Source organism: Eulemur rufifrons, chromosome 12 (assembly GCF_041146395.1).
Source record: "Eulemur rufifrons isolate Redbay chromosome 12, OSU_ERuf_1, whole genome shotgun sequence".
NCBI classification, from domain to species: domain Eukaryota; kingdom Metazoa; phylum Chordata; class Mammalia; order Primates; family Lemuridae; genus Eulemur; species Eulemur rufifrons.
The window spans coordinates 13884713-13906372 of NC_090994.1; the positions used below are offsets into that span (position 1 = coordinate 13884713).

A 21660-nucleotide genomic window follows, 5' to 3' on the forward strand; every position below is an offset into this window, starting at 1 on the left:
TAAAAATATGCAATAAAGATTGAAGAGATTTATATAATCACTTAGATGTAATAATAACATTTGGAATTAAGAATAGTGTTTGGATAAATATCTTATTTGTAGCAATAGAAATGCTAGCTTGCCAAATTCAAATTGAAATACACATATAGTTTTTGAATATGCTCAGCAAGTATTTGTTATTAATGTTTAACTACAGAAAACTGCTTAGGAATAAATCCAGATGCTTCCAACTCAATTATGTCAACTTTTGAGAAAATAAAGTTTTATCATTTGATACAGCTTTGTATAAAATTTATGTGGATTCACAAACAGAATATTTAAACATGTAAGTGCTAAAAATTGGTCATTAAATAGAAATTATGGGAGGATTTAATGTTTGTTTAGCTTTAGAGGTTCATTGCAAAGCATTTTTTAGAATTTGAAAAAATATTTTAAGTGCTTTAAATACATGTTTAGGTATACATACATATGTGTAATTATTACATATATTTATTTAACAACTATGCTTATATACTTAGGGATTTGATATTCTACAGATAATATATTATAGTTTACTCACTTGGTTTATATTTTATCTTTTCTGGTTGACTCTCATAGTATGTTTATGTATTCTAAGAATGTTATAATATTAGTATATTATGTATTCTAAGAATGTTAGTATATTATAAATATTTTAATACTAGTGTTTTGGAATATAATCTCTCTTTCTTAAAATATTATGTTCTTCATTTGAAAGCCTTATTAATTTTTGTTTTATTTTACTGAACTTTCCATAGAAAATATCTTACTGTGTTCATATCTAAATGGTGGCATTATAGGAATCATTTGGTTTTTTAATGCTTGTCTTTATTTTGCATATTTTGTTCAATAAAATTTATTACTTTAATAATTTAAAATAAGATTATATCTATAACATTAATCTCAGATTATTTTCTTAAAATCAACATTGCCCAATTAGTCATTAGTAATAATAATTGACAATAAATTAATATTTATGGAGTGTTTCCCTTTTTTAAGCATAATGTTAGGCACTAGAATTACAAGTTTGACTTACTGTTTATTGAGAAAACAGGCAAATCATAAGGCAAGTACAATACAATAAAAGATACACACTTTGTAAGTATATGCAGAATGTTACTTCAACTAAAAACAAAGACACATAGTGGAAATAGTGATGTTTAAGTTAATAACTGAAAATGAAGTAGGAGACAGTAAAATTGTTGAAAGAATGAATTTCCAGGCCCAGGGTTTATTTATGAGAAATAGATTCAGGAAAATCTAGACTTTCTTCAAATAATGTCTACAAGTCCAGAAAAGGTAGCTCATAGAATAGCAGTAGTTGTGGGGTAAATTCCTAAAAAACAGATAAAGCTAAAAATAGAAACAAAATCAAAGTGAGCTGATTTTTTTTATCATCCTCATGACAGTGGAGAAGATTTAAATATTTTAAACAGAATTGTAAAATGAACAGATTTTTGGCTAATCATTACAGAATAAATTGCAGAAAGCTGGACATGGAAGACCAGTTAGAAAGCTATTATAATACTTTAGGTGATTTTGTCTGTTAGTGAGGGCAGGAAAAAATTAAAGAGAGGTTAAGAATATAGAAGGAACAGCAGAGTGAAAAGAAGACATAAAACATAAGACCCACAATTGTGAATTGAGAAGTCAGTTGCCTGGCTAAACTGTTTACTCAGAGAATGGTTGAAGCAGGCTTGGAACAGGGAAGCCATGTTGAATTGATAATACCTGTCGTGCATCAAAGTGTAGCTGTTTAGTGGACAGGTGGAAGTATTAATAGAACTCTGGGTTCTAAAGAGAGGTATGGGTAGAAGGGAGACAATTATAAATAAAGTCATGGACCAAGAGTGAATCACTAAGTAGCTATATGAAATTCAAAAAGAAAAGGGCCAAGGATAGAATGACAAGGAAATATGCCTTTTAAAGATGGGCATAAAATAAGAATAATAATAGCTAATACTTATGTGTTAGTTTCTAAATGCCAGTAAATTTTCCAAGTGGTTTGCTCATAATAACATTCATAATCTTCTCACTAACTCCATGAAGAGGAAAATATTTTTAATGGTATTTTGCAGATGAAGAAACTGAGTCACAGAGTTGAGTAACTTGTCCCATGTCATAGAAATAATACATGTAAGAATAAGATTTCAAACTCATGCTTCAGAACCTTGCACTTCAATACTATTCTCTACTAATTTTGAAGGGCTCATAGAAGTAGGAATGCCTAGAGGAGTTATCCAGAAAAATTGTTGGAAAACCAATAGTGAGTGTTTGGCCCAGAAGCCAAATATTTCAAAAGATGCTAGAGATCAAATGTCAAATTATATGCAGAGATAAATTAGGGTAAGGAGCAAGTTATCCATTGGATTAAAATTAAGACTGTTGGTGAAAGCATGTGTAGTTTAGAGGGAGGAAGCCAGATAGGACTGAGGAGTAGATCAGAAGAGCTGATAAACAAATATCAGTGATATTCTTATATGAACAGGGAAAGAATATATAGGCAGATTGTGTTAGGATTTGTTCTAGCTGAGATAAGGAAATTTCCTGGGTTTTAAAGCTTGATGCACTTGTCTTTGGCAATACAAGCTCTGCTGGCTTCTCACCAAGGCCAGAAGACATTTAAGCCTAATATCTCTCCTATTGCATAATCGCACCAGAAGCACTAGAGAATCCCAGTATGTTTTGCACTATGCACCAGGTAATATTCAATCTAGAGTCAGTTGAGACAGAAGAATAACCTTGAACTCTTTTTTCTTCTCTTTGCTGTCTCTGCTTAGCTCAAATTTTCTTAGCTTCTATGAAACCCCCCACACTTCATTTTTTCCCTTTCTTTATGCATGTTGTTTCAGTGTTTCTTTGCTTGTCTCTTTTTGCCTTTCCCTCCCAAGACAAGTGTTTTCTTCAAGTTAATCTATTGTCCTTACATTCCACTCTCTTTATACAGCATTTCTTTCGTCCTTTCCTGAGCCCTCCCTTATCCAGTAACTGATATTGATTCCTAGATCAAACAATTAGCTCTAGGCTGAAAATTCCTAAAATTATATTTTCAATTGAGTCCTCACACTTGAGTTCTCTTAACTATATTATTTCAAATTTACCCTGAAAGATGAATTTTATTCTTAAGTTGAGTGAATTTTACTAAAAAAATAGCTTTCATTAAAGAATACACAATGCAAATAATAAATGCACTATTTGCATTTATAACTATTTTACTTAAAATCAAGCATCATGCTATGCACTTTATACATGGTATTAATTCAAATAATTATAACAATAAACCTGTTAGGTTTGTCTGTATAGATGTTCCCTGGTCCCCTGGTTCCCAGTGTCAAGAATGAATCCTGGTGCTGAGTCAAGCAGATGACCAAGTGATCACAGACACAGAGCTATTTATATAAAACAGTTTATCACATAAAAGAAAGAATGAAAGTAAGGAAGGAAGCTACACAAGTGAAAATACATTCCAGAGAGAGTGGAACAGGTCACTCTCCAAGAGTGGACAAAGACGCTGGAGGCTGAGCACATGCTACCTTTTATAAGCCACTAGTTTGTCCCACCTTTCCCCTGGCAAGATTGGTTGTCATTCCCTCCTTTGGGGATGATTGACAGATTGGTGTTATATAAAAGGTCATATGACAGGTTACATAACAGGGTAGGTTATATAACAGTTTTCCTTTCTGTGCATGTATCTTTTCTGGAATTCACCACAAAGCTCCACCAGTGTTATTCTAATTGGATGGTAATGAGCACTAAGTCAGTTAAAGGTTACTAGGAACTTTTTACCATGTATGTTCTCACCAGGGAACAGTTCTTAACAGTAATTTGGTTCTTAGCTACAATTCTGTTCCTGAGTTCCCCCCTTAGCCATTTCCTTGCCACCTGTTTACCCTCCACCAGACCTAACAAACCTACATAAAAGGCACTCTCCATATTTTATATATGTGAAACATGAAACAGAACAACTTGCCCATATTCGTATAAAAAGTAGTAAGAGGGTTGTAGAGTTCTTTCCAGCTCTATGTACTTAAATGCTCAAATTCTTAGTTTTTATGCATATTCTCAAGATAAAGCAAAAGCTAAAAGGAGACTTATTTGATTTGTAGTCAAGAAATTTGAACAAATTAATCAATTTAATTTAAAAGAATAATATAGAGAAATTAATCATATTATTCCATACAAATTCTTATTTTATTGATGTAAATGTAATCTAAAATCCTTCATGTTATCATCTTTCTATTTGCCTTGTGGTTGCTAAATTCACATCTTGTTTTATTTGAGTTTTGTCATTATTTCTTATATAATTATATATATACTTATAAGCCACCTTTTTCCAGAAAGATTTCAAACACCAGATAAAATGATGAAGCAAGATAAAATTAAACATTTAAAATTGATAATTAAGCATTATGATAGAAAATGAAGGTAAGAGAAGATGAAAATAAGACAGAGGTTTATAGCCAAACTGCAAGCAGAAATTCTCTGTGTGCTACAATAGTCAAAAAAAATTTTATTAATTTTCTAAAAGTCAGTGCAAAGAAGGAAACATGATGATTTGTATGCATCATACTGCCTGTGGGGTAAAAATCAATCACTTGTTCTGAATAAGTGTAACTATAAAATAACAGAAAGGCTTGATTTCCAATACCCGTAATACCAATAATAAAAATACAGCTATTTTTTAGACTTCATACTTTTATTTCGATAGGCAGACTTACTGGGTTTCAGAGTAATATCCATTTGTAATTAGGAAAGAGGAAAGTTATACATACCTAAAGAAAATGCCACTACAGAAGTATTTTAACAGCGTCAATAGGCAGAGTCAAGATCCATAGCAAAAAGCTAATTGAGAGGATTGACCCTACACATATATACACCTGAACAATGGTTTTATCCAATATAGAAAACTCTTCTAAAATATTAGCAGTGAATATTTTAACATACCTGTAACCAAATGATCTTAGGCATTAAGCCATTTCAACAAAAGATTTTTAAACTATGTAATAATTGATAATGTTAAAAGTTCCTGGTATATGCTTTCCTTAAGTCATGATCCTTGGGAAATAGATTCTAAAGTATTGCTTTCTGTTCATGAGAATTATTGTGGGGTGTGTTCAATATTAATACCTGTGTGGGAGAGAAAGAAGCAGGTTTGGACAGAGGGAAGAGTCAAATCACCATGCCATTGCCTCGAAGCCATCAGCTCTTCTGTAGGAAGCCATGGATCTAGAATTCCCCTTCAGAGTGGGCTATCTTGAGGCAACAGGGCTAAGACTTTGTACCCCTATAAGCAGCAGTCATTGGGTGTACACTCTCCAAATGGATACCATACCATGTCTTTAGCTTGGACAATTCCTGGAATGGGACTCAGCTGAGAATCACCAGCCACTGACACTCCTAATAGCAGGGGAAATGAATGGAAATGAATGCTTCAGTCCTAAGGGAATGCTCAGGATAATGTAACATAGTATTCAATACAACTCAAAACTAAAACAGTTGAAAAAGCATAGCTGGGTAAAAAATAGATACTGGCTAATTAAGATTATTGGGTATTAGCTAGTTAGGCATTTAGAATAGTTTACAAAATGATGGTTTTTGTTTTAGAACAATTCTCTGCATTTGTTTTTTTTTTGCTTAGCATTCGTAAGCTAAGATAGAGACTGTAAGGCTATCCATGGTTTATAGTCAAAACGTTGTTGTATTTACACAATGAAATGTTAATTTGTATTCAATTCTTATGCATAGGCAGGGAGAAGGAATACTTATCCCTGTCAATTTAAAGTAATTTCATTAATAAAAAGATATAAAAAATTATTAGTCTGAATTTTAGTTCCAGCAGAATGACACAGAAAGATAAGATAAAAAAAATACTGTATCATCTGGAGAAAATAGATAACATGTTTTTTAAAAAGAATTAAATGCATCAAGTCATAAGGGAATAAAGGAAATCCTCAATAAAGAGACATAAAGAGGAAACTGAAAACCAGAGCAGTAAGTCCTTGTGCTGCCTCCTTGACATTTTAACACCCATCAGACAATACAAGACAAGGCTGTGGGTATCCATGAAACAGGAGGTTGGAGCTGACATCACTGTCTAAAGGGAGAGTCCCCTGATATTATTTCAAACGTTATGAAAGAAAATCGTAATTTTTTGATGATTTTTCCTTTATCATATCATAATACTTCTATTAATATCTTCCTTATGTACAAATGATGGAGAGTTAAGTGAGAGGACATGGAGCACAACACACTTTTAAAAGATGTTTCTTCCCAGACTGCTACAGCCATCTAGGTTTTTTTTCCCTCCTACCCTCCAGGAGTTCTGCTTGTTTTGTCTTTTTTTTGCTTGTTTATTTTATTTTTTTTTAGTTAAAACTATTAGTGCTCAGTTGAAACTACATTCTCTGTAATGGATTTTTATAAGATACACTAGCCAGAGAATTTTTTAAAATGTTGTCTTTGTTGTGCTTTTGTATTTTCTCTATTGACACATCTAGCTCAAAATTATTAAAAGCTTGACCAAAATGATCTGACTTGAATGTGATGAATCTTCTCATCAATTCTAGTCCTTTGGAGGTATTTTTGAAATGTAATATTAATAGTACTCTCTAGCTAGATTCCAAGTACTTGTTTGTTATTTTTTGGAAGAAAACTAAATTTTAAATAATGGCAGGACAAAAAGCATTAGATTTTAAAAATATACAGGTTTATGTGAAAAAATTGCTGTAATTTCATTTTTATAGTCAGCTCCTGTATATCAAGAGAGCCTTTATTTATGAATTTTTCCAGTTTCCTTTTTCACTTTGACTAAGAATATACAAGATTTAACCAAAAATAACCCACTTACCTTATTCTTATCTACCGCTTATCACGATAGTTTATAACTGGGACAAGATAATTATTTACAGTTGATCTAGTGAACTTTAATAAGAATAGGTAAAGTTTATTTAAAAATTTCCAGGGATCTTAGGATTGCCCCATTAAAAAGAAAATTTCCTGAAGATTCACAGATAAAAAGTATTTCTAAAACAAAATTTTGTAAAACAAATTTATAGAATTTACTTTTAAAAAGTTGAAAGACAGAAATCCATATGCATTCGGTCTCTTATACGCAATGAGAAAATTTATTTAACTCCATGTTTCTCTACTCCCATAATAAATTTATAAATTATTTTTTGAAGTACCTCACAGATATTACTTTTATATTTCCACTCAGATTGCTAACTCCTTGAATATAGGGCCAGACTCTCATCTATTTATTGCTTTATATTGCTGAGTAACAACCTCATGGCGATGAAACAAAAGTGCTCTGATTAGAAGGATACAGTTGGGAACAAGGGACTAATCATAGTGTAAGAAAGGAAAGGAACCTTTAAGTCTTAATGTGAACACATTATGGATAATAAGCACTTTATTATAAGTAGCAAAAGGTCAAATATCACCATGACTATTTCTTGGTAACAATAATATAAAACCATGATAGTTTACTTATAAATCCAGTGAGAACCCATTGGTTGTAAAAATTTGCCTTTAAGGTGAATATTTCAATTTTAAGTAAACAGTTGAAAATTGCTTTTTACCCAGCGTTTACCCATAACCAAGACACTGATTCTTTGATGAATGAAGTAGGACCTTAGTCAAGGACCTCTTAGTTGTAAGAAACTGAAATATACCCAGGGGCTACCTTATCTTTCATCTTTCTGTCTCTTGGCTTATCTCTTCATCTTACACATGACCCAAAATGACTGTCCCCCACCTCAGCATCATATCACACCTGCCTCTCCCTAGCATTCCTTGTTTCCTTCCCCCCCCCACTCAGTTTTTCTCTCTTTAATCTTACTTTATACTTCTAATGTCAATGACTAAGTTACTTGCATATCTGAAAGACTGCTGGTTAGACAGTGTCTTGGCTGGCTTTGTGAACTGCAGTATATCCTTGATCAATTAGCCATGATAGGAAAAGAGAAGAAGGAGAAGATTTTGCCATGCCCTATGCAGAAGCATCCCTTATAGGGCTATAAAAAGAGAATGTTCTTTAGAGGAGTTGCGTATAACCAGCAACAAAATATTCTATTACCTAGGGCAAAGTATTGTGTACCTTGGATAAATGAGAAGAGATGGAGAAATGCCTCATTTGGTCATTTAACTCCTTATTTGCACATACAAATATATGTTCGTCAAACAGCTTCTATTCTTTCACTTGTCCATCTGATGCCTTATCATTCTTCTCTTTGCTTTAAGACTACTGTCCCTATTACTGAAATATAAGGAAATATCTTACATATGGAGGACAATGAATAATGTAATAGAAAATATTCTCAACACAATTTTATGGCAATTTAAAAAGTAGAATTCATGTAGCTGATTATTGTAGAAATCCTCAGTAAAAGCTCAAGACATTGCATTGAAGTTCACTTCAGTGCAGGAATTCTGCCAGAGGCTACACTCATATTAGCTCAATATGGATTCTTTCTGCTGCCAGGCTCTATCAAATGCTAGAATATAGACTTCTAAGAAAAATGGGTAGTTTTTCTATTAGACTTGTTCTTTAAAATAACATAATGTCTCTCAGCTGGAATTTTAATAGGAAATTATAGCCTCTGGCAAGTAACTAGGGCTAATATTCTCTATGGCTGATTAAGGACAGATGCATTAGTTTTCCTGAGCAGGTGTTAGGATAAGCATTTTATTATGAAAATTAAGGAAATAAACATAATGGAAAACTTATTTACAAAGATGTTATCAAACACTACTCTCTCTTAAACAATAAATTTTGATTAGAATGTTTGTAAGACAGAGGGGAAAAAAGGAAATAATCTAAACTTTATTTTTTATTTGTTAAAAAGTCACACACACATTTATGTATCATAGAGGAAGACTAAATATTATAATTTTTATTTTTTCTCCCTCCCCTCGATTCTTGGCAACCACTGATCTTTTTACTGTCTCCATGATTTTACCTGTTCCAGAATGTCATGTACTTGGAATCATACAGTATATAGCCTTTTCAGATTTGCTTCTTCCTTCAGTGGAATTTCTATGTCACTATTCAACAATATTTAGGATAAGGCAGGTTTCCTAGAGTCCTTAGTATACCTGAGAAAAATGTACATGGAATGTATAATTGTACATGTGTTTATTTATATTTTAAATGGAAAAACATATTTTTGAAGTGTTTTTATCAAACAAATAAGATGCATTTAAAATATAAATGGTTATATTTATAGCTAGCTAATACAGGTAAAACCTTTTTTTTTTTTCTATTTTCTAGGCAAAACTAAGTCAAATGAAGCCAACATTAGATGAGATGTTGGTTGATGGTTAATAAAAAGTAAAGGGCAGGAGGGCGAGGAGAATTATCATTTTGGAGAAATAATGACGACGACTAAATAGGACAACCACACCGGGGTGACATAATAAAATAAATTTAACTTGCATTTCATATCCATACAGTAGCCTGGATTGACTAAGAGTGAGAGTGATGGACTTCTGTTCTGTCTGAGTGGCCTATTATCTTCATAAAATTCACTTAACCTCATTTATTTTCTGTTTTAAATAAAATGAGGAAAAGAATGAGTCTATTTTCCAGGGTTGTTGTAATGTGCTATAGTCTCAGTATCTGCCACAGTTCTGTATGAACTCAGCTATTATGTTTAGAGCCATAGTTAGGGTGGAAATTAAAGATGTTATCTTAAGAGACTAGAAGGAATTCTTAGACATGACCTTACCATGAGGAGTACATTTATGGAGTTACCATACCCTAAGGTCTTATCCTTAATTTGAAGATCCAGAAATTTCATTTTGGTCAAGGCAAGAGGTGATCCTCCTTTTAGGGACTAAATTACTGGCAAATATCATTTGCAAAAACCAGATGTGTGCTCCAGATCACCTCTCTTTCCCACTTTGTTCTAACAATAAGAAATAGCATTCATGAAACATCGAATTTCTAGCAGTGTTCAGCATATGATTCCCAGTATTTAAAGAATTCTGTTATATATATAGTCTCTCAGTAAATGTGGAGACATGGGAGCTTGTAACTCTTTAATCACCTCTTTTTGAGCCTCCATGCTAAAAAATGAACCTCCTTTTTAATAGGTGTCTCTTCAGAGTTTATAAAAGATAAGTGATTAGCCCAGAATTTCCACGGTGTATTTAAAGGGGTGTTATTCCACCTACTCCAAAAGATGGGTGAGTGAGTGAAGTCCCATTAGATAAAATGTTTAGAGACATCTATATTAAATAAAAAAGTGTGTTTCTTTACTTCAGCATTCTCAGAATGTTTAATATGTTAATGTGTATTATGAATCTGTGAGTGAGAATATATCATACAATGTTTTTGTAAATTTATTTTAAAAAGTAACTCTTTTTTCATTGGGTCTATTATAATTCTAGTGCTCTGTTAAGCACAGTTAGGAAAGACAAGCATGCTAATGGTGAAGCTTCAGGCTTTATATCCTTGTTAAAAGATTAACATATGGAAGTTCCTCAGCCACCCACTTACAGATGACAATCTTTGGGGTACAGAACATTATTATTAATCCATTATTTATTACCTTCCTAAGTCAAATGCCTGAGGCTTTTTGCATTAGTCTCCATTTACCATCAAGAAATATGATTTGTTTATAATAGCATCCCTGGTTTTTCTATAGCAAACCATAACCACTGATTTTATCCCCAGGTGTAACCTTAACTTCAAGTTAAGGTGGATGCTGTTGCTTCCATGCACATTTAAGTTTGCATTATCCAGTTAATTATTTTCCTGATAGTGATTCCAGTGTCCTGTGCGAAAATATATTTTTCTCAAGAATATTAAATATAAAACGTGTGTATATTTCCAGTGTACCTACTGTGCTAAATAGCTATGATCTGGTCTCCATTATCTTACATGAACTTTATACACACACATATCTATGTATATTTTATATGTATACACACATATTTTGCTCTATTGTTAATTAAATGTTATAATATTACCATTTATATGTCAAGTTGCAGGGTACTTTGGGCTACTTCCTTACTTGTAGTTTTGTTGTGTTTATTACTGCATCCATTTTTACTCCATATACTAAATGCCTGTGATCCTATCTGCCTTATCAGATTAACATATTTTTATTTTTTATTTTGATTGATCAGATTTTTATCCTGCATGATTTTTTTATTAAGCAATTATAGATGTTCTGTGAGGTTAGTGATATGTGGATAGTTAGAATAAGAAGGAAATATATATAGGAAATATATATAAGGAAATTGTTTTATCAGTAGAGGAAGTTTTGGAAAACAAATTGAATTTTATTTTATTATACTTTTTGAAAATCATACACATACCTAAAAGAACACCAGTACAAGTAAGAGAAACAAAGTATATTTGTTGTCACATTTAATACACAAATATATTTAAGATTTTCTCTTATAACTCTGACAATTTAAGATACATGAATTGTGAAATTTGAACAACTATTGGCAAAGAGAAAAGTAATAAATCACGTTTCAGATTAGTTATATTATTAACTACAATCTCTAAAAATGTTTCCATACAAGTTGAATTAGAGGTCAAATTCCTAGGTCTATCAATTTGTTATCACTGTAGAGTTTATTTCCCAATAATATCCAGGAATAAAAAAGGCCAGTTAAACTGAAAATTAAATATGGGCTTATGGCAAGCAACATAGTAAAAACACACATATAAAGCAGGCTTTCAGATTATGCTTTGTTTGTTTTTTTCTCTTACGGTTTGAGAAAAACAGCTCATTAAAAGGTATAAATATAATCGGCATAAAACAAGTGAGAAAAAGAAAATGCTTAGGTATTTTAAAGAGAACTTCCTCTTTAATTAGGAGTTGAAAATTAAATAGATTTTTTTATTCATTTAGCATACATTAAAGAATAAATAGCTAGTCCTACGTTTATACAGGGGAATTCTACTTTATATAATTAAATGAAATATAATTATTTATATATCTGAAATCATATATTGTGTAGATAATGTAAGAAGATAACACATTGAGCTTAAGATTGAAAATTTTCAAAAACTAAATATGCATATAGCATAAGCAATATCACACTTAATTTTGGATGGCCAGTACTCTTATTTCTAATCATCCTATCAAAACATTTTTAAAATTAATATTGAATTGGGGATTACATGGTGATATAACTTGTTTCCATTGCCCTTAGATAGTCTGATAGTGACATTAGGTATTTCCATAGCTACTCCATAGGGAATATTTCAGAACACTTTCTTCTGGGAGGCATTTGAGAGTATATATGGCCAGTCACTGTGTGAGATTTAGTCAACAAAATCCTCCTGAGGCAAAATAATTTTTAAAAGCTCCATGTCACATTATATGTTCTAATTAATATTCTTGGCTTCCTGAATTTCAAGAATTTTGTGTCTACCTCTGCCATCACTGCTTGGGGTATTCTTTAAATTTCATCACATCTGAAAATTCTCTCACCTTCAAGATCTCAAAATCCACAATTTCATTTTCTGATGATAGAATTGTCTTAACATCTGTCATATTTCTTAACTTCTACTGAACTTGATCATTAATTTATCACCATTTGCCATTCTTTATCTTTGTTCTATTTTGGTAGCCCAACACCACTTCTGGCTTAACTCGTCACTACTCAATAAGAAAAATAATGGTCAACTATTTTAGGACATTATATTTTGATAGCTTAGAATGCTACATTCCTATGATTTTCCGCCATTCCTTTCTAGCAAATCCTCAGTTTTGAATGTCTCTGTTAATTCTGTTTCTGTTCTCAGATAGGAATAATGTTGCCAGACCGCACTGATTATAGCCCGTAAATGGGTGACCATGGAATTTAATGTCTAAGTCAGAGACACTTTTTAGTTTTGAAAATGAAAGAGGATACTAAAACACTAGTATAAACCAGCCTGTCTCAGAGAACCCAGAGTATGTCTTTACCCTACCAAAAATATGTGTGGTTTATCATTAGAATAAGTCTTCAACTCCGCTTGAAATTAATTAATGCATTCATTTTTGGTTGGTTTCCTATAAGGCATTTCCAGTGTCAGCTTTGAGCTTCTTCACTTGCCTCCAAAAACTAATTCCTTTACTCTTATCCCAAGTTTAATTCAGTTAAGATGCATTACTTTTTCTGTGGAACGATCAAGACCTCACCACCTAAAAATGTCTCTCTTTCTTAGTAGCCAGTTTCTTTTAGTCCAGGTTAAAAATATTTTAAAAATCCTTCAATTCTTAATTAAAATCCTTTTTATTCTTTCTTTCTCCAAAACTTTTCTACATTAATTATCGCCTTTTACTAATACCTTCATGTTATACTACCACATTGGCTTTCTTTTGTGGGAGATAGTACAGAGTAGAGGGGGAGAACATCATAGTGTCTTCGTTTTCCTCATATACTGATCACAACTTCCCTGACTATATAAAATACCTTTTCCCACCCACAGACCTAGTCATCATTCAATAATTCTCCTTTGTTTTATATACATCTTTCCACACTGGGCTTGATTATCCACAATGATAGATTCAAGTACTCCTTGAGCAATTGTTGCTCTACTACCCCTTTCTACAGATGTGCTGGTTGATAGAGTATGTATTTGAATTTTGCAATGATATCTCAATGTTAGAAAGTGAAAAGCTAAATATACTTTTGGCACTGAGCCTACAAATTTTAGTATTCCAATTTTTAAAATCACATTTACACATTTATTCATGGTTATGGAACCTTAGATTAATCTTAAATGCCCTTCTTTTCAATATCTCCAGATAAATTAGTCACTGAATCTGTAGGTTGTTGTTTCACCACACTCCTCTCACTTACTATTAAGTTGTGCATTATTGCTAATACTTTGTCAGTTAGCCCTACATGGTTCTTCTGCCAGATTAATTTTGAAGCTTAACTCCAACATTTTAAGCCACTGAGCTATTTAATAACTTTTTTAGGTTTCTTCTCTTGGAAGATAGAAGGATAGAATCCCCTTTTCTCTAGCTAAGTAGATACTCCTTAGCTTTGCATTCATGACTTTCCTTTCTCTGGCCCCTAAACATATTCTCAGTTGTTTTCTCTGCCAATATTTCAAAGTAGAAACCCTATAAATTGGCCAGATCATATGGGATGCTATTTCCTAAGTGTTAACCAGCATGTTCATTTGTTCCACTCTCCAAGGACCTCTCCTGTTGAAATGCCACATTGTCAAAGCCTTTACCATAGTCTTTCATGAGAAATGATTTATTCTCTTACCAGATGTAAAATCTCCTCTTTTTAACTCCCAACAGCACTCTGTTTTTACTTAGTTTATTATGTCTCATAAACATTATTCATGTGCTTGTTTTATCCTCCTCATAGACTGTTGTTTTATAAAGAATAGGACATATGTTTACTCATGGCATGAATACTGGCATACCATGCTGACTAATATCAATCATTAATTACTTGTTAAAATTGTTGTACAAATGGGACTATTTGAATATTATAGAATTATTTGTATAATTGTAATGTAAAATATTACTAGATCTCTTGGCAAACAAAGTTTTTTCCAATAGTCGAGTAGCAAATATCATTATACCTAATAAATAGTTGAACTGAGTGATGCATGCAGAAAGTAAAGGATTTGTTCATGGATAAATCCTAATCTCTTACAGAGCTAGGAGAAGATACCAGTCTTTTATAACCCTCTTTTCATTTTAAATAAAGCCCTCTATATGCATGCAAAGTGCTACAACCATTCATTAAGTAGATTCAATCTCTCATTTTCCTTACATCATCACTGATTTGAGCTTGTTTTCTCAATTTAGGCCTAAGAAAATTATGGCCAGATATTCATTCTCTAATTAACCTAAAAGTGAACTATATTTCATTGCTTGTAGGATGGTATGGGAAATCTGAGAGTCACCAAGAAGGGAATCCGACTTGAAGGTATATCTGAGTTTCTACTTCCATTGTATGTGAAAGAAATTCATTCCCGAAAGGTATGTGATACTGGCTTTGGCTTACTGTAAAACATAATTTAGAGGTTATGTTTTAGATTGAAAAGGAGGATGGAATCCCCTTGTCTCTTCAGCATGTATTTAGTTTCCTTAAGCTAAAAAACCTATGTGTAGAAATCACAACAATAAAATAATTGAAAAACAGTGGAGAAGGTTAGTTTCAAACTGGCAAATCAGAAAACCATTTGAACTAAACTGCAGTATTGCTTGCTTTTGTTAGTCTACAAAATTGGCCCCTCTATTTTGCTGGAAGTTTAAAATATACAGTTATAGTAATTTAAAGGGGGAATTTGATACATTTTTAGTAACTTTGGCCAAAAGCACTGACTTAAATTAATGATTTTAATTCAATATATTATACATCTCTTCAGCTTTAATGAACATGCATTTTCTAACGAAGATGACAAATTGTTTTAATTTAGAAACTAAATTTATTTCTGGATGTACATTATTTACACAAGCCAAAATATTTATCCTTCAAATGTGTGTGTGCGTGTGTTATAAGAGTTTAATAACTTAGCAGCATGCTAGAAATCAAAGGATTGTAGCTGAGTCATGTTCATTTTAGCTTACGTGTGTTACTTTTCAAAAGGTAGTAACTATTCTTGAGTACATCAAAATCTTACTAGAATCTTTCAAATCTATTAGACATTCTCCTGAGATATGTGTGTTTTGTGGAAATAAATTTATTAAGGTAGAAATAATGGAAAGCTTGTTATATAAAAGTTGGAAAAATATTATACTTATTTCATACATATGAAAATCTACTTTAGACTACAACAATGTTTTAATATTACCAATATAAGACGTTAGCAACTGGGTTGTATAGTAAGCCATAATTTGAATAATTTGCTTCAAAGTTATTTTCCTTTAATATCAAAGTGAAAACAAAAGATTGTTTTCATAAAACTTTTAATTAGTATAGTTATATTAATGTTAAATTTATTTTTTAACATGGGAATTGACAAGGCTTCACTAATATACTATATTGACTGCACTCTGGTACTGGAAATTTTATTTTGACACTACTTTACTTTCTGGAGTTTGGTCAGACAAGTAACACTATAGACAGATGTATGAACACACCTGACCTTACATGAGTAAACTTTAAAAAAAAACTATTAAACTTAAAATGAAAGTTTGTTTGGTGCTTTTTCTTCCTTTTGTTTTTATTAAAACTGAAAAAAAAAATAGCATGCTTACACATATTAGTTTCTTTGCATCTTTCATGGTTATTTACTGAGATCTTCCTCTGTTTGGTGCTCTTAAACAGTTTAATATGTGAAGGAATGAAAATTTATATAGGGAAATCAAGAAATTTCTTAACATAGGAAGTAGGTGAGAGTAATACAGGCCGAAATTTCTTTGAAAATGCATCTTATTGGTAAGTCCCGGAATAGCAAAGATGATTTGTCTCTAAACCCATTTAGACCAATTTGTAGTGGCTACCTGGGAACATAATTTAAAGGACTATGAAGCCCTCTCTCAGCAGACAGATCACAGAATTTATCTTTTCATCTGGGATATTTTTGAGAGTATAACAAAAGGTGTAAGCTAGATTTTCCTGAGATATGGGGATATGTATAGATTCTATCTACGGACCACATAAGGCAGAGTCCACTAACTTTATAGCATTAAAGACATTGGGCTTCCTAACCTTCAACCCTGGGAAAGATTACCTTAAGTTAATGAGCATTTCCAAAACCTATCACATTGATTGATGACTATATGCTCCCTTTCACACCCCAGCCCTGTTGTGTGACCTTTCTACGTCTTCTCTCATTGTTTGCCCCCAGTATCTAGGAAGCATGGCAAAGCATAGGCAGATGGGCACATCAGTAGTCAGACAGGAAATCTGGTTTGAGAACAGAAATAGAAGGAGACTCATTTACTCCTTGAGAAATTTCTCCACATATATACTACAAAAATAAATATTTAAAATAAAGAGAAAATATATATATTTTATTATACAAGCAGATCCCACATTACAGTTTGCTTGTCAGTGAATACATACAGGCATTTATTCTCTGCTGTAAATTCTATTCACTTTTAAGAGGCCAGCCACAATTTCTCTGAGCTTTAGTTTTCTCGTTAATAAAGTGAGTTTGGTAGAAACTTAACAGGAATATTTCAGTAATAAAATAGAAATGAGATTTTTAATTTAAAAAGATCAGTTATACATTTTAATCTTTTCACACATTTTCATGTATTCAAATTTTTGATGATAAAATTCCAAAGTTCCTGTAGCTCTCAGGTAAGGACATCTATTGAATTCAAAGGGCACTTTTAGAGTCAGTTAAGGTAGAGTCAGTTAAGGTATTACTGTGTATGACACTTTTGATTTATGTGTATGTGTGCATTTCTCCCCCATATTATAACATATTTCTATTTATATGGGTGGAATGCCAGGCTGCACCCTTAGAAGAAAGTCTAATGATAGTTTGAGCACATTGGAACTTGTCGGGGAGTAGGAGAAAAAACAGTAATAGCATGGTAGGAGGCCCTCATGAATTTGGGAGACAATTAGATGTTACTAAATAATAAGTGTAAGTGAACTTGGTTGTAGAGGTGCAATATTCTTTGTATTTTAAAAATAATTAAGGGGGCTCTGAAAGGAGTTCTACTTAGGATGCATTTCTTCTAGAGATTAAGCTATTGTCTCTCACTGGTGATGTCTCTCAGCAGACAACACTGAAGCTTTACTAAGGGAAGCTTCCTCATCATCTTCAATTTAGTTGCCTTTGTAAACTACTCAGAAATGTGTATGTAGTTTTCCATCTTTTTTTCCACCAAAACACACATACATACACACACACATAGTTATGACATACCCCTATACTTATACGTTTCCCTAAGAATGATGAGAGAGAGTGATATAGCAGACCTAGAACAACTGAAGGGAAGCACATATCAGCTCAAGTTCCACTTTGTACAGTATCAGGTTTTCTGTGTAACAGCCTATTACAGAGAGTCTGGAACAGGGATATATTAATAAAAGAGTGAAATTGTGATACTAGTCAATATTACACATCTTTAAATGCTCTAAAATAATCTGATATGATGATTAATTTAGTGTTAGGAGTCATCTGCCCTAGAGTGGCACACATAATTAAGTTCTGGGTACCTGTTAATTCATCTTGAATAGCTCCAGCTACCAATTATTAAGTACTTTTCACATGTTAACTGCTATGTGAAGGGCCTGGCACATATTCTCATCTAATTCTCACAGCACGCCATAAGAAGTAGACATTAGCATACTCATTTTACAGATGATAAAAAGAATGTGGCTCAAAAGAGTTCTATAACTTACCTGGATATCACAGGGAAAAAATCATCAGGCAAGGATGCAAATTCAGGTCTGTCAGGCTTTGATCCTCGTGTCCTTAACACTGTGAAATCCCTGTAGCGGTGAATGGAATCAGCAAAGTCTTATCAGGAAGAAGGTGAAGGGGGTTTCTTTAGAATTCTATTACTATTCATGTTCTGGGAAACACTCTGGACTTTATCTAAAATACATTTCTTGAAATCCATGCTCTGGAGTGTGTTTTTAAATAAGTACTTAGGCTCCTTAAAATTTTTTATTACTTAGGAAAAAAAAGTCTGTTTGGTGAATAGGATTTTAAAGAGGCATCAGTGTTATTTTTTTTAAGAGATGGGGTTTCACTGTTTTGCCCAGGCTGGAGTCCAGTGGCTACTCACAAGTGTGATCATAGCTCACTGCAACCTTGAACTCCTGGTCTCAAGAAATCCTCTTGCCTCGGCCTCCCAAGTATCTGGGATTATAGGCACCATCAGTGTTAATTCTCATAACAGAGCTGAAATAAATTGTTCTCCAAATAGATTTCTTCATTACCCCAGATTCAACATGTCTTTATGCATGTAGGATCACTGTTGCTATATAAAGCCTCTAAGTCATGATGAAGATAAGGATTTACTAAAAAATTCCAAAGCTGTAGGAGCAGAACACACACAAAAAAAAACCAAACAGCAACACATACATACATTAGTTCAGTGTTTCCAGTATTTTTCGAATATGAACCACAATAAGAAACACATTTTATACACTCTGAAAATTTCTAATTTAATATAGTCTACCAATGTCTTTTATATTCTAATTCAATATGTGTGCGCATTATATGTGTAAATTATTGTTGCAACCCACTAAATTGATTTCATGACCCTGCAATGTGTTTGATCAACAGTCTAAAAAAGACACTGCCCTAGCTAATAGCTACTAAAATAACACATTCAATAAGTTTGTGGCAAGTTATTTTGTCTCAGATGTCACAAATATAATGGATTCTGCAGTGGAAAATATTAAACACTTTATTTGAATTCCAAAGGACAAAATGCAAAAGATGTAAATTCTATAAAGCAACAACCTTATGTATTTTGATCACTGCATACAGCTGTGCCTTATAGATATTAAGTGCCTAGTGAAAAATTTTATACTTTTTATTATAGTCTACATACATGCAGAAAGATACACACATCTCAGGGAATGTTTCCTTTATTGACTAAATGAATGACTAGTGTATTCAAAGGATATAAATTAAATCTCTAAAAAGATACTTTGCTCTCATATTAGAGAAGTGGAATATTTTGCATGTGTATGAGACATCTTTACTCCTGATCTTTTGTTTTTTGTCTCACAGTTTTTACCAATATAAACACTTGGTGAATTAGATCCTAGAATGAACTTGTATTGTCTAAAAATAGTAGTCATCTTCTTTCACAGTTTTAAAGAGTCAAACTACATGCTACCAAAAAAAATTTGAAGAGAATAGGAGATCTAACTTTGAATTTTCAGAGTTTTGTGGCTTTATTGTGGCTCTATTGGTATAGACACAGTGACTCACCACCTATATCCCTGTGACAGTAGCATGCACCAAAAATGACACAAAATGGGAATTGAACTGTGGTACTTGAGCTGCAAAATGATATTGTACTTTGCTTCTTGTTTCCAGCCTCCAAGTGGAGGTTTTTCCAATTTCTTGGTGTTCTTTGGGAAAAGAATTTTATGACACACCACGTAAGCCAAGCAAGTGAAAGCTTTTATTGAAAGCAAAAATATACTTTTAGGGCAGGCTGGAAAAGAGCGGCTGCACTGGGAGGAAGTAGTTTCAGATCTGTTGTAGTCTTACTGATTAGAGGGAGGAATGTTCAAGGAGAAGGGGTTGGCTTTTACTAAGAATTTGGGTATTAATTCCTAGAATTGGGTTCCCTCCCATTTTCATACTTTATATGGTTGTTTCAGAAGTGTCATGGTGATTTCAAGGGCAGAGAAATTTTAAAACTGTAATGTAAATGATACTGTAACTAGCAAAAGTCCATGTGAGGTGGCAGAGATAGCTGACAAGCCGGTGGAAGCACATTCTTTCTTGTGGTTATCAGCCCCTCTAGTTAGCTTCTGCTTCCGAGCTGTTTATTGTAACACCTGCACCTGATCTTCAAATCCCTGCATCTGGTCTCAGCCCTGTCTCTCAGTCTCCTACTCTAACATTATGACTATGAGACTATGACGGTGCTTGATGAAATTGCTTTATTAGCTTATAAATTAATATTTTTTTCTTGTCCTTCTCAGGCCTGAGACCTGAGCATGGGAACAATATTAATGATAATATTTTTTAAAAGGTGAAAGATTTATATTATCTGAAGAGAAACCAGAGTTAATGACAATATTTTGACTTGAAATCAGGTTCTCCACACTAACTTACTGTCCATGAATAGTCTTGTATGCCTCTATCTGAAAGAATTTGAACTGGGCTTTGACAAATGATAAGGATTTGAATTAAAAATCAGTTGATTTTTGTAAGCACAGTAAGTAGTTTTTAAAAGACATGATTTGTTCAGAAAGCAGTGAGTAGACCAGTTTGGTTTGAGTTGAGAAATGCTATCAGCCAACATTCTCAAATCCAGGCAAACACACCTCTAATTGTATTCCAAGATTTTCCAGGGAGTATACGGGTATGGATGTCCTTTTCCAAAGTTTCAAGTTTCAAATGCACTCTTTCCTAATTTTGATCTGTATGAGAATGACTCTATAGCTTGTTACTTCTCTTTTCCAACTTCTCTATCTCTACCAATCTTTTATTTTCAAAATAAATAAGGAATAATTTTTATCACTCGTACTATGATACATTTCTCAGGATATAAAAAGTTGAGAGTGGGGGAGGGGGTTGACTAAACAAAAGGACAAATCAAGAATATATTGCACCTAAAATAAAAAGTTAAATAAATAAATGTAAAAAAATACCAGCAGCAGGTTAAGAAATATTGAATAGGCAGCATACGTATTTATCCATGCCACCCATTTATGGCAAAAATATCTCTCTTTTGCAGAATTATAAATAAAAAATCAGTTAGTGATCGTGGGATAATATTAAGACATTTATTTGAATTGAAAAATTCAACCATTTTTCTGATAAAAAAGTAAGGCTGGTTTTACCGATGATTGTAATTTATATGGCAGACATGCCCCATCATTGGGATAAGCTCAATCTAGAGCCCCATAACATTGGAATGTTCCACGAAATACATTTAAAACATACATACAGTATTGTTGTATCAGTGTCAGGCATTTTATCCTTACCAAATATTAAAAGTTTGATATTAAAAAATTTCAAATATCACCTTTAAAATATTCAAGGTGACATAGGTTTAA

General features: G+C 32.6%; 1 protein-coding gene across 3 annotated transcripts in view; it reads left to right on the top strand.

Moving 5' to 3' along the window:
• The window catches only part of SGCZ (sarcoglycan zeta), a 230758-nt gene that overhangs the window by 105901 nt on the left and 103197 nt on the right, over positions 1 to 21660 (top strand). For 2 of the 3 annotated variants that reach the window (XM_069485211.1, XM_069485213.1), the window contains exon 2: positions 14877 to 14978. The exons of the other annotated variant lie outside the window; for it this stretch is intronic. In XM_069485211.1, the coding sequence (XP_069341312.1) occupies positions 14877 to 14978 (102 nt within the window). The remainder of the gene's footprint in view (positions 1 to 14876; positions 14979 to 21660) is intronic. 3 annotated transcript variants of the gene reach the window in all.